Below are 15,693 nucleotides of genomic sequence, written 5' to 3' on the forward strand. Positions count from 1 at the left end.
GGGTTTCCTTCCATTCCCATGTGGGTTTTTATCTCGATGTCTCAACAGACTGGGCATCCTTTTTCTCAGTGTCTACAGCTCTCTTGCAGCCCTTTTCTTCATTTCCTCTGACTTTTGTGCTGGGATATCATCATTTGACACCTGTGTCTGCAGTTGGTTTTCTGAAATGTCTGGAAAGCATAAGGAGACTTTCTTGTCAGCTAAGACCATTGAAGAGCCAAGCAGTGAGATTAAAAAAGGGCTATTTCACCACAGAGTCCTTTACCATAACAATTAGCTTTGTCTTCTAGTGTCCTTAAACCTAACAATAGAACTTAACTTAAAAGTAGTAGATTGTTAGAGGAAAAGAGCACCTGTTCCTATGTATGCTTACAATTCTCTTTAGGAAATCCCACAGACCTGACAGAGACAAGGAGAAGTTGACTGAGAGAGGTGTGTCTTGGATTGAATTGCAGTTGTTTTATTGCTCTGAGTCAATCTTGAAAGTATTCTAGTTATTTTTAGGCCTACATTGATAAGAACGTGTAATTGTTGGGAAATTGCCACCTGAAATGATCTTAGTATGTAATTGTATAATGGATGGTAGCAATTGTGGAGATTGGAGATAGAAGCAGAATAAGTAAGTATCCAAATAAATATCCTTTTCCTTTAATATTTAAAGGATTTTTATTATTAATATCAAGTTCTTCCTGCGAGAGTTAACTTAAATAAAGTGTATATGAATTGTCTGCCTTAAAGAGAATTTTTCACTCTTCACACTGTTTGGGAAATTGGCTGCTTATTAACTGTATTAATGAAGGATTAGAAACTTTTTTTCCCCTCTTGTCCCCAGGGTTGGAGGTTGGAATTGCCAAAGAAATCACGAGGCTCTTCATTTCATACCTGACAGTTCATCCATTGACATTTTCTCACTGCTCTCTATCCACAAGACTTTGTACTCATGAACTTGGTTAAGTGATTGCCTTTGTCCTACGCCCATGAAGTTTGCAAGACTACCCAGAGTTGTTTTAATCCTAAATTTCTTGCTGTTGATGGGTGTTTGTCTTGGTTTGAATGACAGGTATCCACTAAGGAAGGCAGGAGCCTCTCTCAAAATGGAAAATGTAACCCCCCCTCCCTCCAAATTATAATTTGAAGTTAAGGAGCTCTCGGGCAAAGATATGGGGATAGGAATAACAGGTTTTTTACTAGGAAAATTAAAATGAAAATACAGTAATGCAAAAAACCAAAACACTGTTAAGAGTCAGAGTCAGTCTGGGATCCAGTGGAAAAAGGCTGCTCTGATGTTCTAAATCAGTTTTTATCTGGGTAGGAAAGGCTTTGCTCCTCCCCCTGGGTGGAGCATCTCCCAGTGGGATGATGTAATTTTATCAGTCATGCACTGGGACTCAATGGCCATTAACAGGAGATATCTCCCTGGAGGAAGGATGGGTTGTGGAAAAGATAAAGAACACTGCCCCATCTGGTTTCAACAGATGGTGATAGAATACTGTTGGTACTTTTGGTTACGTCTTGCATTGTAACCCAAGACATTATCCACCCCTTATTCTGTTACCATCTGCATCATACCCAAATCAATACCCTCTTTAAACTCTACAGTGAAACCTTACACTCAGTTTTCCCTTAAGATTAGGTTTCCCTGTGGTACACAATGGGTTTCTCCATCTTTCTGCATTACCCACCAAGTGTAATCAGGTCCTTGGGCAAAGACAGTCTCAGGTATGAGTTTGTCTTTGCCTGAGGTGGGACTAATCTAAACATCCTTTCCTAAAATACCTTTGTCCCTTGCCTGCTGTCTGTGAAGACAGGGGGATGTCCAGCGTGGAAATAAAAGACCTCTGCGTTACTCATGATGTATGCCAATCCTTGGCTTACTGAAATATTTGTTGTGTGGATTGTGTATGTGTATGTTGAGTTCACTTCCTGTTTGCATTTCCTTTTGTTTTAGTAGTGATAACATTCTTCTGTTAGGATTAATTTTAAAAATGTTTTGCCCTTTAGGACACAGCTTAGGCTATGGCTTTGTGAACTATGTAACTGCAAAAGATGCTGAAAGAGCAATAAACACACTGAATGGCCTCCGACTTCAGTCAAAAACTATCAAGGTAGGAGCTCTTCAGTCTTCTGTAAAAACAGCATTGTAATGAACTTCATTCTGTTGGTAAAGTTTGTGTGCTCCCAGCTGCAGCAAGCATGAATCTGGGAGGAGAGTAGTGAAGTGTTTTGAAACAGGTCAGTATTTGAAGATTGCCTTTCTTTATATTCCCACCATTTTTACATCAGCAGAGGGACCATTATAGATGTTTGCCAGGCTTCTAAACTCGTGTACATCTTGGATGCTTCATAATATTTATTGTAAATCTTGTTCATACACATGCACTCCTTTCCTTATCCAAAAGAATAGCCTGTGCTCCACTAATAGGATTCACTCCTGCTTGGATGACCTATGCAGCGTTCTCCAGTAGCAGAAATTAGGACAGAAAAACTGCACTCTACTCATGCCATCTTTTCATGAAGCTTTAGAAAATATATTGGCAGGACAAGTATCTGGTGTGAGCTGTGACTGGTCCAGTGGCCAAGTCAGAACTCAGGATTCTTCATGTGGCAGAAGTGTTTTTGGGAATGTTGGTATTGGTCTGCTGCTCTCTCCTTACAGCAGTGCTAATATAGTTATCTCTTGGGTAAGCCCAGAATTAATGGAGTTATGTAGTGACATGCCCTTTCTCCTGTTGTTTGCTTGATTTTCCCCTATACTCCTGGTTCCTTTTTTTTGAGCTCCAATAAAAACGCATGTGTTGACGATGGGGGGGGCAGTTAAATTAAATTGGCTCATGGCAATAAATGGATTTTCCCTGTTGATACCCTGAACATGTGTTTTTATTTCTTGTAAAGGTTTCCTATGCCCGCCCAAGTTCTGAAGTTATCAAGGATGCTAATTTATACATCAGTGGCCTGCCCAGGTCAATGACACAGAAGGATGTAGAAGATATGTTCTCCCGTTTCGGGCGCATCATCAACTCCCGTGTGCTCGTGGATCAAACCACAGGTGAGTTCTGCAGCCTTGGCTGTGGAAAACTGCACTGTATGCCAGTCTCTGGTGTTTTTCTGAGACTAGCAGTACCTAAACATAAGTAAATTTGACTTTCACCAGCTGATTGTGACTTCTGGTGTCAAGCAGTGATAATATTTTAACAGGATACACATGTTCAGGGATTTTTTTTAAAGCACAGAAATGACTCTTGGTGACTTTTTGCCAGCTTACAGCCCAAACCTCAGACCATATTAAAATAGGGTAATTGTCATTTTTATCAGCTATTGATTTCCTAAGCTTTCTTGCTGTGACAGTTGCTGGCACTGCAGTGCAGTGCCCCTGTGTTTCTGGGCCATGTGGGTAACCTGGAGTGCTGACCTTACCTGGACTTCACACACCTGCAGCTCTTATCCACAGGTCAATTCCAGGCCATAGTTACAGATTTAATGCAATGCCAAAATGTGTTTTGTCTTTTGTACCAGTCTGGAACTCACTCAATTTTCTCTTATTTTAAACCATTTGAGATGTCTTACAGGCCTCTGTAGTTACTGCTAATCTAAGGAATTAATTTCATACTCTTAGTACTGCCCTGAAAGTTCTGAATGGATTTTGTGTACTTAAAAAGGGGAAAAAAAAAAAAAAAAAAAAAAGGAAGTTACTTATGCGCTTGGCTCAGGGAAGACCAAAGTTAAGGTTTTCTTTATGATGGTAATTCTGATTCTGTGTTACAGTGTACTTTCAGAGTTTTAATTTCTTACCCCATTTCAGGCAGTGTAACTGTCTGGCTTATCCTGTCACCCAGATGTTCTGTTATTTTACTTTTAGCCCATATGTCATGTATCAATCTGGAGAGAGCTTTTACAAATACAGTTTTTCATTGATTATGCATCTGCTGTATTGGAATAGAAGACAGTCTAATTCCAGCAATTCCACATTTAACATTTATAACTGGGATGCACATTTATACACATCAGTTCAGAAGCAGCTTTCCTGCTCTCTGAGGAATCTGCTGTAGTTTGGAATGGACCAGCAGCAGCTCCTGGTGGGCTCAGTGTAAGTGCAGGCTGAAGTCTGCAGGGCTGTGTCCCCATCAGAGCCAGCTCGTGGTGCAGGCACCACCTGCAGGTGTTTGGTCAGATTGTGCTGCAAACACCATCAGAGGTGCATCAGAGAAACTGGAGGTGACTTGGTGACATCTGGAGACTGACAGTGGCAGACACTCCATGGTTGAGTGAGGAAAATCCCATCCTGCCTTTCCTGGAGAAAATTATATGTTTTGCCCAACTCTGCTCCTTGCATGGTCCTGTCTCTAGACAGGACTGTCTCTGGTTATCTAGGATGCAGCTGTAATGAGAAGCAAGAAGAAGATTTGCAGAGCACAGCAAACTTATTAATGAGAATGTCCAAGCTAGTCATCCCTCTCTGGCAGTCCCTAGGGTTTGGACAGCATACAAATAAGTCATACTAATAAAACCTCCCTGAGAATAATACAGTTTTAATGGGTGTGCTGAATCCTGATGCTGTGTAATTCAGCTCAAAGCACAGTGCCTGCTTTCCAATAGCCTTAATAATACATTGACTGAAGAGTGGGTTCTGTTACATCTCACAGTTAATGCCTGCAGAGCCTGGCTTGCCATCCCACCAGGAATGCAGCTGTGCCTTGTCTTTAAGCCTCCCATTCATATCTCAATTTGCTCCCACTTAAGACACATTTTAATTTGTACTTAGCTCTACCTTCTCACAGAGGTGGTACTCCAGCTTTTGAAAATTATTCTGTTTAAAAATATGCTGTCTACATTATTTATGTTTTAAATGATTGCATTGAGAAGCACTAGGATGAGCAAGGATGCAAATGGAGGAGTCACAGTAAGCTGAGCTCTAGGATAGGCTTTGCTGAGTTCTGGGTGATGCTGCTACTCTGCCCTTTCCAGGGTGGGACACACCCTTCCCCTGGCACAGGAGCTGATCTCAGTGGTACCTGAGCATTCAGTGCTGGGGCTCTGCTCTGCTGAGCCCATCTGTTACCAAAATGCAAACGTCCCTTGCTTGCTGCAGGCCCAGGTTTTGACATGTTGCATTTCCTTCTGTGAAACAGAACATGATCCTCACCTGTTCCCAACAGCCTTGTGATTTATGATAAGCTTAACTTCTGTATCTGACTTTGAAGATGGTCCTGGGTGGATGTGAAGAAAACATGGAAGTGTCTGATATGTCCCTTTCTGAAACAGAGCTAATGAAGTCCTACATTTAGTCTGGCCACAATACCTGCTTTGGAGTGGCATTTAAACAAAATGTGCCCTTTTAGCTTCACTCTGGTAAACTGTTTTCAACCTAAGGTCAAGTCACAGATGAGAAGCAGGGGGAGGAGAGCTCACAGGGCATAACTTGTACCTCATTCAGAGGGATAGCAGCCATCCAGCTGGGACTAGGGAAAAAATACACAAATTTTAAACAGCTGTAATACTGGTTCAGTACAGCTACCAAGAGGTAATTCTTCATTGATTTTAATCAATAAAAATAATCTGTGCCAGCTGGAAAAAACATATGTGGTACAGGTGAAACTGTGATCTCTACATTAAAAAAGGTGAAAGTCCTTTATTATAGTCAGACATTTGTTCCCTCATCTCTGAACCCCAGTGTGTTTTTAGCATGGAAAAATGAAAACATTTGCAAAAATGTATCAATTCTGTGTTTGTGGATGTTCTTTTGTGATAAAGTAATCAAAATCCAGAGGTTTGGGTTTTTTCTTAACAGGAATTAATTAATTTTTTTTACTTAATTTAAAATACCGAATTCTTGTGAATGGAAATGGAAAAAGTTGATGATGAATATTGTGGAATTCTACCATGAATTTTTAAAGTATTTTGTTACTGTGGTTATTATAGCTGAAATGAGTATGCAAATTTGTCTTTGGTTTCTTAATTTTGTACTTTATCCTCCAGCTGTTGAAGAAATGTAAATGTAAAAAACTTGAAAGCTGTGACCATAGAAATACTGAACTTTTTGGATTTTGTTTCCAAAGTTATTTTGAGTTTATCCTGAACTTCAATTTTTTTTTGTTTGTTTGTTTTGTTTTGTTTTTTTGTTTGTTTTTTTTGTTTTTTTCTTACTGCTTTGGTTACAAGGTTTGTCCAGAGGGGTCGCATTTATCCGGTTTGACAAAAGGTCAGAAGCAGAAGAGGCAATTACAAATTTCAATGGTCACAAACCCCCGGGTTCCTCCGAGCCCATTACAGTGAAGTTTGCAGCCAACCCCAACCAGAACAAAAACGTGGCACTGTTGTCGCAGCTGTGTCACTCACCAGCTAGACGGTTTGGAGGGCCAGTGCATCATCAGGCACAGAGATTCAGGTAGGTTAGGAAGAATAAATGCATTTTAAGGCTGTGCTGCTGTTGCTGTGTCTGTCTGGGGAGCTGTGCTCCCACAGCTGGGCAGTGATACCTTCATGTGTGAATGAATACATAGTGCACTCTGTGTCCTCCTCAGTGTTATGTAAAAAAATCCTGTTGTATTAAAATATGATTAAAGAAAAATCTTACTTGTAAAATTTATACTGAGTTAGTATGTAAAGGTACCTGCACTCTGGTGTCTGTTTTCACTACTGGGTTACAGTGAGGGGACAGCAGTGCAGGTTCCAGGTGGGTGTTGGTAGGTGCCTGTCTCAACAGATCCCCATTCTGTGGTCTATGTATCTGAACACAGATAGAATTTGGCAACTTAATTAAAGCTCTGAATGGTTGGTTCCAGCAGGGAGGTATTACAGTAAGAGATGAAGACCTAATTTCTGATGAGTTTTTGTGGGATTCCTGCCTGCATTGCAATCTGTACAAGGTTCTGCCTTCCCTCGAGGCCTCACGAGTTTACTGATGAGAATATTGAGTAGTTGCAGCATCCTGTCTGCTTCCAGGGCTATGGAAGACACTGTGCTTTGCCATAGGAAATGGCTTGAATTGGAAATGCCTTTGGTGTTCATGGAGAAAGCTGATAGTTGGAGGGTGCTCTGGAAAGTGCAATATATTGACTGTCTTTGCAGAATAGCAATGGGCTTTGAGATGATATATGTTTCTGAGAGTAGTGGTTCCCTGTTGAGAATTTTTTTTTTTTCCTCCTGTGAGGGATCCAATGAGCTCAGTAAAACTGGACTAAACTTTTAGCTGTGCTGCTGTTCAGTGTTACTGTCTCATGCCCACAGTGCTGTAGCTCAGCATTTTGAGCACAGCTCTGTGTAATAGGTCTCCAGCAAAAATTTGTACTTTGTAGTCAGCTGTGGTTTTATACTGAGAGTGGTTGAGCAGCTTGTCCAAGGAGACAGTGAAGTTTTTGTCCTTGGAGATGCTGAAACCTGGCTGGAATTGATACCAAAAGGGTTAATCTAATTTCTACTGTGCCTGTGTAGTTTTAGCAGGAAGCATGGTATGCAGGATCTGCTTTCTCAGCAAGGATGGCTGGAAGATAAGGGGGAGACATCTGGCTTAGGAATGCAGCCACAGCCAAAACAAGGACTGAACCTGGGAAAGTGGGGAGAGCTTCATGGTAGTGAGCAAAATATGCACGTGGTGACTGTATGTAAATACACTTGTAGAGGGTCACCTGCATGCAAGGTGGAGTTGGGAGTTACCCTCTGTGCAGCCAGGCCTGTAATGAACAACCTCCTGAATGCTACATTGTTGATAAGGAGTTTTATTTGACTGATTTTTGGTGAGTTTCAGTGACAGGAGGAGCCTAAGCAATCTGCTCCAGGTGCTTCCAGCAGGGGGGTTTATTAGAGGATTTCTAGGGGTCCCTGCCAGCCCAGTTTTCTTCAGCTGGAGCCCAGGGAAGTGCAGCTCAGGCAGCTCCTTGTTTCCCTGAAGCTGTTAGCCAGATCTACACCCCAAACCTTCTGAGCCATGCCAAGGAATGGAACTGCATTGTTTGCATTTAGGTGAATTACTACAAAATTAACACATCTGCCCTTTGTCTCAGGACTTCAGTGTGTCCTGGTCCTAGTAAAATCTTGAGACTTATGGCTCATTTTTTCATTCTTAACTTTCTTAATTTAATTGGACATTTTCAGCATTGTTCTTCCCCCTAAAATTTATGCCAGAATCAAAATGCATCAGAATAAGCAATGCAAATAATATTCACATCCATAATTAAGAGACCAAATACCTTTAATTCAGTCCTGTAATGATCACTCAGGAACAATAAAAATTATTATTCTTTATGTCAAGAGTTGGTGGTGAAACTAAATTTTAATAACCAATTTGTTCATTTTTCTCTTATTGCACCATTTAGAGCAGCATTAATGTCAATTGTGTGCATTTGATAGAAGCACAGACTGGTTTGGGTTGGAAGGGACCTTGAAGCTCATTTTGTCCCACCCTTGCCATGGGCAGGGACAATTCCACTATCCCAGGATGCTCCAAGCCCAGTGCAGCCTGGCCTGGAGCACTTTGAGGGGTGAGGCAGCCACACCCAGGGTTTGTGCAGGCTTGGGATGTCACAGTGGGGGTTAAGATGGATGTTCTGTCTCTGTTCCATTCCTGCTGCCATGGGAGCTGTCTGTGCCCAGTGCTGCTGCTCCCAGTGACAGGCCTGCTGGTGGGGAAAGCTGAAGATTTTCAGGTCCCTCAGCCTGGCAGAGGTTGGAATAGAGCAGTTGTAGGTCAGGCTGTGCTTTCAGGTAGGTGCTGTGCACACAAGGGTTGTCACTTGACTTGTAGACACAAACTCTTATCTCAGACTTGTGAGAGCTCCAGCACTTACTGCAGAGCTTCTTCCCTCAGTTCATTCATGCACATCTGTACACAACACACCATGGAGTCATGGGATGATTGAAGTTGGAAATCCAGCATCAAGTCTGTCCCACAACCCTTTGTATTTTTCTTCCTACCTTTAGTGTTAGCTGCAAGTTTTTCTAGTGATTCTGTCTTCCTTGAAGGATGCTGAACTGAAGGAGTTGTGGTTACTCATGCTGTGGTTGTTTTGGCTGGAGTCTTGTTTGTTTTGGTACTGAACAAGACATGATGAATGGATAAGCAGCTTCCACAGAGCCCTCAGTCTGTATAAATTAAAGTTGTGATCTCTGCTCCACAGAGGTTGAATACTTAACCTGATATTTTGATTACATTTCATCTCGTTTCATTGTAATCCCTGTAAATCCAGGATTAAGCCTTTAGTATCTAATTTGTAATTATTAGTTTCCTACAGATATTTCTCTGACCCTTTGTTTAAAGTTCTTTTAATCCTTTTGGGTTCCTGTGGTATTTGTGGTTCACATCAAGATCTGGTCTTTGTGTTGTGTCCCACTGGATCCTGGGCTAATTCAAGGACCCAGGCTCTCTGCTTCCATCCACAGGGAATGGTGCCACAGCATGGGGTTGTGTCTGGAGGACAGATTAAAACATCTGGGGCAGGGGTTTCTTTAGAGTGTAAGATTTGTTTACTTAAAGAGAATAGCAGATCTCCAGGTGCTGAATTCTGATGAAATGGAGATGTTTAGCTCCTGAAACATGAGGAGATTTCCCAGGGCCCCTGGGAGTCCTGTGCTTTTGCAGTTTGTCAGAGCTTTATAGTAGAGCAACATTCTTTCCAATCTCAGTTATTGCCAGTTCACCTGATTTTGCTTTCAGGCTCTTTTCAGGTTGTTCAGGGAGCCAGTTCCCAGTTTCTGTGATGGGCATAGCTCTGCTGATATCAGCCCATAAATGCTGCCCTGAATGCATGAAGAGGAGCCATTTCTGATAGTTCTTTAATCCTAGTGGAAGTGCAAGACTGTTTAACCCTATCAGTGATAAGGTGGCTGAGACTTCAGCCTGCTTGCTTTCACTCCAGTGAAATTGTTTACATTTTGAGTTTTTAGACCAATTTGTAATTTGTATGCAACCTGTGTGTATTGAGTAGAAACCATTTCATCCAGAGTATTATTTCACCAAAGTTCTGGAGGAATATGTGAGTGAAACCCTGGTTGTTTCTGTTCTTCCTTACGTGGTTGGTTGACCCAACACCTTGATTTATTTCAGGCTTAGAATTTGTGTCACTGAATTCTCAACAAGATTTGTGTTGGCCACAGATCATTTCTGTCTGCAACAGAAACAGCAGAAAAAGTTGCTTGTCAGAAGGACATCAGCAGTGTAGCTGAGTTCCTGCTCTTTGGAACTGTTAGAAAGTAAAAAACCGCCAAGCTTTAAGTGCAATGGCAACACGTGCTTTATTAAAACTAATGTTCCTGCTTATTGGCATCCCACCTGTGGTGCTGTATGGAACTGTCCTCAGAGTACAGGGAAAAGAGTTCAGCAAAAGCTGTGCTAGGAGAGGTTTGGATTGGATATTAGGGAAAAGTTATTCCTTCAGGAGGTGCTGGCACTGCCCAGGCTCCCCAGGGAATGGTCCTGGCCCCAAGGCTGCCAGAGCTCAGGGATGCTCAGGGTGGGCTTGTTGCAGGAGGCTCTGCAGGGACAGGGGTGGGACTTTATGATCCTTGTGGGTCCCTTCTAGCTCAGGAGTTTGTGATTCTATGAAAAGAATTTATAGGACTTGCATAGACCTAAAAAGAAATTGCTTTCATTTAGGAGTGTCATTTCTGAGATTACATCCTCCAGTGAGTCAAACTAATCCCCAGGATCTGTTAAATGAAGTAGTCTGTCTGTCTAACAGCAGAGGGAGCAAAAGGTCATTAACAGAAATGGGAAGCTTATAAAGTGAAAGAGAGTTATGATTGAAAATACACTATTGTTGATACTTAGTGCCCCAAGATGTTGGAGTATTAGGTTAGCATGCATTGAAAGAGCCATCCACAAATAACACTGGCTACAGAGTCTTTGGGAGGGTAGAAAAATCAATGTGAAGGAGACAGTATAAAAATAATTACAACAGAAATGAGGACATCAGGTGTAAGTGTGCTAAGACTGAGATTGTTCAAATGACAATATTAAAGGATTTTTAGAACTACTTTCTCTGAAACATCCTGGATCTCTGTTGGCCTTAGTGTTTGCTCTAGTAGGACATTCTTTTAAGCATCCTTAATAAGTATAACTTCCTAAAGGCAATCTTAAATTGATGTGGCCACAAAAATCTGTCCTGGTAGGACAGAGAGCTGCGTGTCAGCTGCTGTGGGCCCTGCTCATGCAGGCTGTTACCCTGAGCTGAGTGAGAGATCTGAGGTCCCTCTTGTGCAGGCTGAGAAGAGATTCATCACATGGGTGAATAGTATTCCCTATGCAGGTTTGGGAGTTTTTTAATTGCTTTTCTAATATTTTAGGAGACTTTATTGGTTTTACCCTGTTTTGTTTGGTTTTCTTAATAAACCTGTAATGTTTTTGTGACTCAAAGAAGGAAGATGGGACCATCTGTTTGAAGATAAGTGTATCCAAAGAGCAGAGGTGCTTGCTATTTTAAATTATTTTGTCTGTAACAAGCATTTAGATTTGTTGTTTTTTTGCATTTGACACCAGTTGTTCTTCTCCAACTGGTTGCAGTCCTTGATGTGGTGTTACCTGGGCTCATGGGCAGAGCCTTTGGAGCAGGCAGGGGCAGAGCTATACTGACTGCTGGAACCAACGTCAGGCAATTCTGAGCTCAGTGCTTTGAGCAGGGACTCAGGACTGGTGATTTGTTGAGATGAAAAAACTTGACAGATATTAAGATAAATTCATCCTACCAGATCATTATTCACTTGGAAAGAAGCTACAGAACTGAAGGTGTCTGTCAGAACAAGTAAGTGTATCAAGCATGCAAGCACAGGAACGTTTTTGTACAAAGCCAAAAGAAATAGCAGATGTGTCACCTCATCATCAGATCACACGGGTTGGTATGTCTCATTCATTTTGTGGTATTTCTAACTGCTTTTTCAGTAGTAAAAGGCTTCCCAAGCTTGGATTTTCTCGGGGCTGGCTGTCAGTGGGTCAGTGCAGCTCAGGAATGTCCTGCTGTGCTCCGGGAGCCCCTGGGCTGCAGAGCAGCAGCGAGGGAGGGATGGAGTGACACTTGCTCTGGGAACAGGAGAGTCCAGGAGCTCAGGTGTCCAAGGCAGTGAGGTCTGAGCACCAGAGAGCCTGGGGGAGCTGGGCACTGAGTGGTTCTTGTGTGTGTGTGTGTGTGTGTGTGTGTGTGTGTGCACTGCTGCCCCTCTGCTCCCCTCCCTCCCCACACACCTCCTTGAGCCCTCCCTCCTCGAGAAAGGCAGCAGCAGCTCCTTCATGCAGGGCAAGAAAGAGTCAGAGTGGGAAGCATTTGGCACCTACTGCAGCATTTACTGCCCAGACATCCCTTCCCTGTTTCCTCCAGGTCAGCAGAGAATCAGGATGTGCCACCGCCCTGCTCTTGGCAGAGAGCAGCTCGTGTACCGCTTTTAAGGGGTTTGCAAATCACCAGTGGTACACCTCAATTTGGGAACCCCTGGTATAGTATCATTATATTTCTATGATCACATGACCTCATATGTTTAAATAATAAATAAACACAATGGTTCAAAGTGAATTTTTGACCTTAGCTTTCACTTTTCCTGGCCTTTGAGCTGTGCAACCCTAATATTGCACTAAAATACTGAGAAGCTTTGATTTTCTGCAATGTAGGCCAGGGGAATTAGGAATGTGGGTTATAGGGAAAAGAAATTAATGCAAAGCAAGACATAAAAAGGAGAAGATTTCTGCTTTTTGTTGTGCATGAATCCTGCTGAGGTATTGTGAAAGGCAGGATTCAGGAATAGCGGATAAGTGATTTAAAAAATCCAGTTCAGTAAAGTCAGATGTAAGTTTTCCTGGAAAAATTAATAAAACCATCCTTACACACTGGAATAATAAAACTGCACCAAGCCTGTTTGTGTTGGGAGTGTTTGCTACACCTGCTGCCTTTGGGTGGAAAGGGTTGTTCTTTTTCACAAAAGAAGAAATTAGTGCATACAATCTTCTAAGAACCTAACACGCTCATCCCCTGCCCCAGCAAGCCCAAAGAAACTCTTTGCCTTAAGAGTTTCCCAGCATGTTCTTTTAGAGGCAAGAAAAGGAGCATGGGGTGAAAAACAATTTCTCTCGAAGTAAGTGGGAGATGCCTGGGGGTGTCTGGGGAGGTGCTGCCTGTGCCCCCAACTCCAGCAGTTTCCAGCAATGCCCTGGACACCAAGAGCCTGGCTGAGTTCAGAGATCCATCCAGGTCCCCAGGGAAGGTGATCATGTAATCTTGCCTGTTCCTTGCCTATTTCTAAGGATAGTTCCCTGTTGATAAAGCAGTTGGAATATTTAACTTTTTTTTTTTCCTGGCAGCTGTCAATTTGATTGTCAATTTGAATGGGGAAACATTTATGTGGCGGTTTTGATGTGCCATGTATAAAATATTCATTCTCAGTTGCTTCCCATTCAAGTTAATTTGCTTAATTGAATTGAACTTTTACATGAAATATTGTGCTTTTTATTTGCTAGGTTCTCTCCTATGGGTGTAGATCACATGAGTGGGCTTTCTGGTGTAAATGTTCCAGGAAACGCATCTTCTGGCTGGTGTATCTTCATCTACAACCTTGGTCAAGATGCTGATGAGGGAATCCTCTGGCAGATGTTTGGCCCCTTTGGTGCGGTTACCAATGTGAAAGTTATTCGAGATTTCAACACCAACAAGTGCAAAGGTTTTGGTTTTGTGACCATGACAAACTATGAAGAAGCTGCAATGGCCATAGCAAGTCTTAATGGCTACCGCCTGGGGGACAAAATCTTACAGGTTTCCTTCAAAACCAACAAGTCCCACAAATAACTTGCTCGTGCTTTTTGTATGGAATAGATAATGGAGTGACAGAAGTTGAAACATTTTTGTTAGTGTAAAACTCATTTTGCGCCAATTTTCACAAGTGTTTGTCTTAGTCTAAATGAGAAGTGAAAAGGTTTTATATTCTGGGATGCAACTGACATGTTCAAATGTTTGAAATCCCACAATGTTAGACCAATTTTAAGTTCCTTTAAGTTATTTCATTTAAAACATGTTAAAAAATCCCCTGAAATCTTAAGTAGATTGCATTAACTAGATCCTCTGGATGGTGGTAAAATTGAAGCATGCTTTCACTTATGAGACTAACATTTGTTTCATTGAATGTTGTCTGCAAAAACTGGAATTTTCTGAAAAATATCAGGCTGAATTCATTGATTTTCTTTGGTTTTATGTTGTTCTTCCTACCCATCCCCCTGTCCTTTTGTTCCCCCCCAGTTTCAGTAGTATGGAAGAATAGTTGAGAAATACTAATGTTTTAGTGGACAGTAAATTGTTTGATCAATTACTATTCATTACTCTGTGTCTAGTTGAGGATCAGGCTTTTTAATGTCAAGGTCTTGTAAGTAGTAGCATGCCAGCCTAACTTTAACACCATTGAGGAGGTAAGTTGCACACTGAGCAGTGGCCAAGCTGTCCAATTCACAGGTTTTAGAAAGGTGACTTTTAAAGCCCATTTTGAGAGGAATGGACCAAAGAGTTTCAAAGAAACTCCAGGAAGATTTCAGAGTCAAAATGAAACTCCAAAAAAGCAAGTGTGAATATATGTTGCTACTTTATCAGACTGAATCTCTTCTGTCCAAATATTTAATGCATGGTGCACTACTTACTGGTACATTATAATACAGCAAGATACTTACTTATTTTCCAAGATCATTGTAGTTTGAATTCCTTTGGCAGTTCTATTTTGTAAAAAAAAACCAGTTATAAACATTTGAGCATTGTATTTCTCGCATCCCTTCTAATGAGTGCTAGTTTTTCTATTTTAATAGGATTTTGTTTTGACAACTAGCTTTACTTATTGAACACTCAGCAGAAAAGTACTTACAACTTGCAAGTTAGATATTAACCAAAAACCCCCTTTGATTTGTAGATTTAAAGATTAATCCCCCAGGTTTTCTGCAGACTGCCTTGAAACTTTGAGTTGTTCTGTTTCTGTTAATTTTCTTTTGCTTTTTTGTGTTTTTTGTTTGTTTTTACTTTTGCATTTAAGAACATTAAATTTGATTTTGTTTTGCTCAAATTTTGTTTTGTTTTTTATTTTCTGTTCTTTTTTTTGCTAAGTATTGCACAAAGTGTCCAGCTTTCAGAGTATTATTTTAAGGAACTGTAGCTCCTCTTTAAGAGAATTTTAATTTACTGCTTTGCCAGATGAGTAGAAGAAGAAGAGTTTTGAAACAAGCACCACAATAGAAGTGATGTGTCACAGACTGATGTAAGCCTCAGGTGTGCTTGGGTAGGAAGCTGGGAAGGCTGACCCTGCCTGTACAGGTGTGTGAGCTGCTGTGCACAACTAGAGACTTGGCTCTGGTGTTTATATAAGTAGAGCAGATGTGGAAATGAGGTCTGTGGCATTTTAATGCAGTGTCTCCTTGTTTTGCCTGAATCTCTAGCAGCCCCAGAGTTCATTTCCAAGCTCCAGAGGCCAGTCCATGCTGCCTGCTTGTCCCCAGCTGACCTTGCCTTGTGCTTGCTGCCATTTGTTCTCTCTTGCCATTGGATCTGCACAGCCCAAGGGCTCCCTCAGCCTCCCCACGTGGCTGAGCTGCTGCCCAGCCCCAGGGAAGGACCAGTGGGAGCTGCTGATGTTCCTGCACCTGCCCAAGGCATATCTAAACCCTGCAGACAGGCCTTGGCCCAGCAAGCAGCCTCCCACTGTTTGAGCTTGTGTGCAGGGAATGCAGGTGGGATTTTCCTTGTTACAGCATCC

At 41.8% G+C, this 15,693-nt stretch overlaps 1 protein-coding gene across 6 annotated transcripts in view; it reads left to right on the forward strand.

Moving 5' to 3' along the window:
- The window catches only part of ELAVL1 (ELAV like RNA binding protein 1), a 40,469-nt gene extending 25,463 nt beyond the window's left edge, over positions 1-15,006 (forward strand). For 3 of the 6 annotated variants that reach the window (XM_079328706.1, XM_079328709.1, XM_079328707.1), the window contains 6 exons: positions 2,002-2,105; positions 2,893-3,046; positions 6,157-6,382; positions 11,677-11,823; positions 12,300-12,413; positions 13,430-15,006. In XM_079328706.1, the coding sequence (XP_079184832.1) occupies positions 2,002-2,105; positions 2,893-3,046; positions 6,157-6,382; positions 11,677-11,823; positions 12,300-12,413; positions 13,430-13,754 (1,070 nt within the window). In that variant the 3' untranslated portion in view covers positions 13,755-15,006. The remainder of the gene's footprint in view (positions 1-2,001; positions 2,106-2,892; positions 3,047-6,156; positions 6,383-11,676; positions 11,824-12,299; positions 12,414-13,429) is intronic. The other 3 variants (XM_079328711.1, XM_079328708.1, XM_079328710.1) reach the window with 3 other exon arrangements.
- Positions 15,007-15,693: the final 687 nt, after the last annotated feature.

This window comes from Erithacus rubecula, assembly GCF_903797595.1.
Source record: "Erithacus rubecula genome assembly, chromosome: 28".
NCBI classification, from domain to species: domain Eukaryota; kingdom Metazoa; phylum Chordata; class Aves; order Passeriformes; family Muscicapidae; genus Erithacus; species Erithacus rubecula.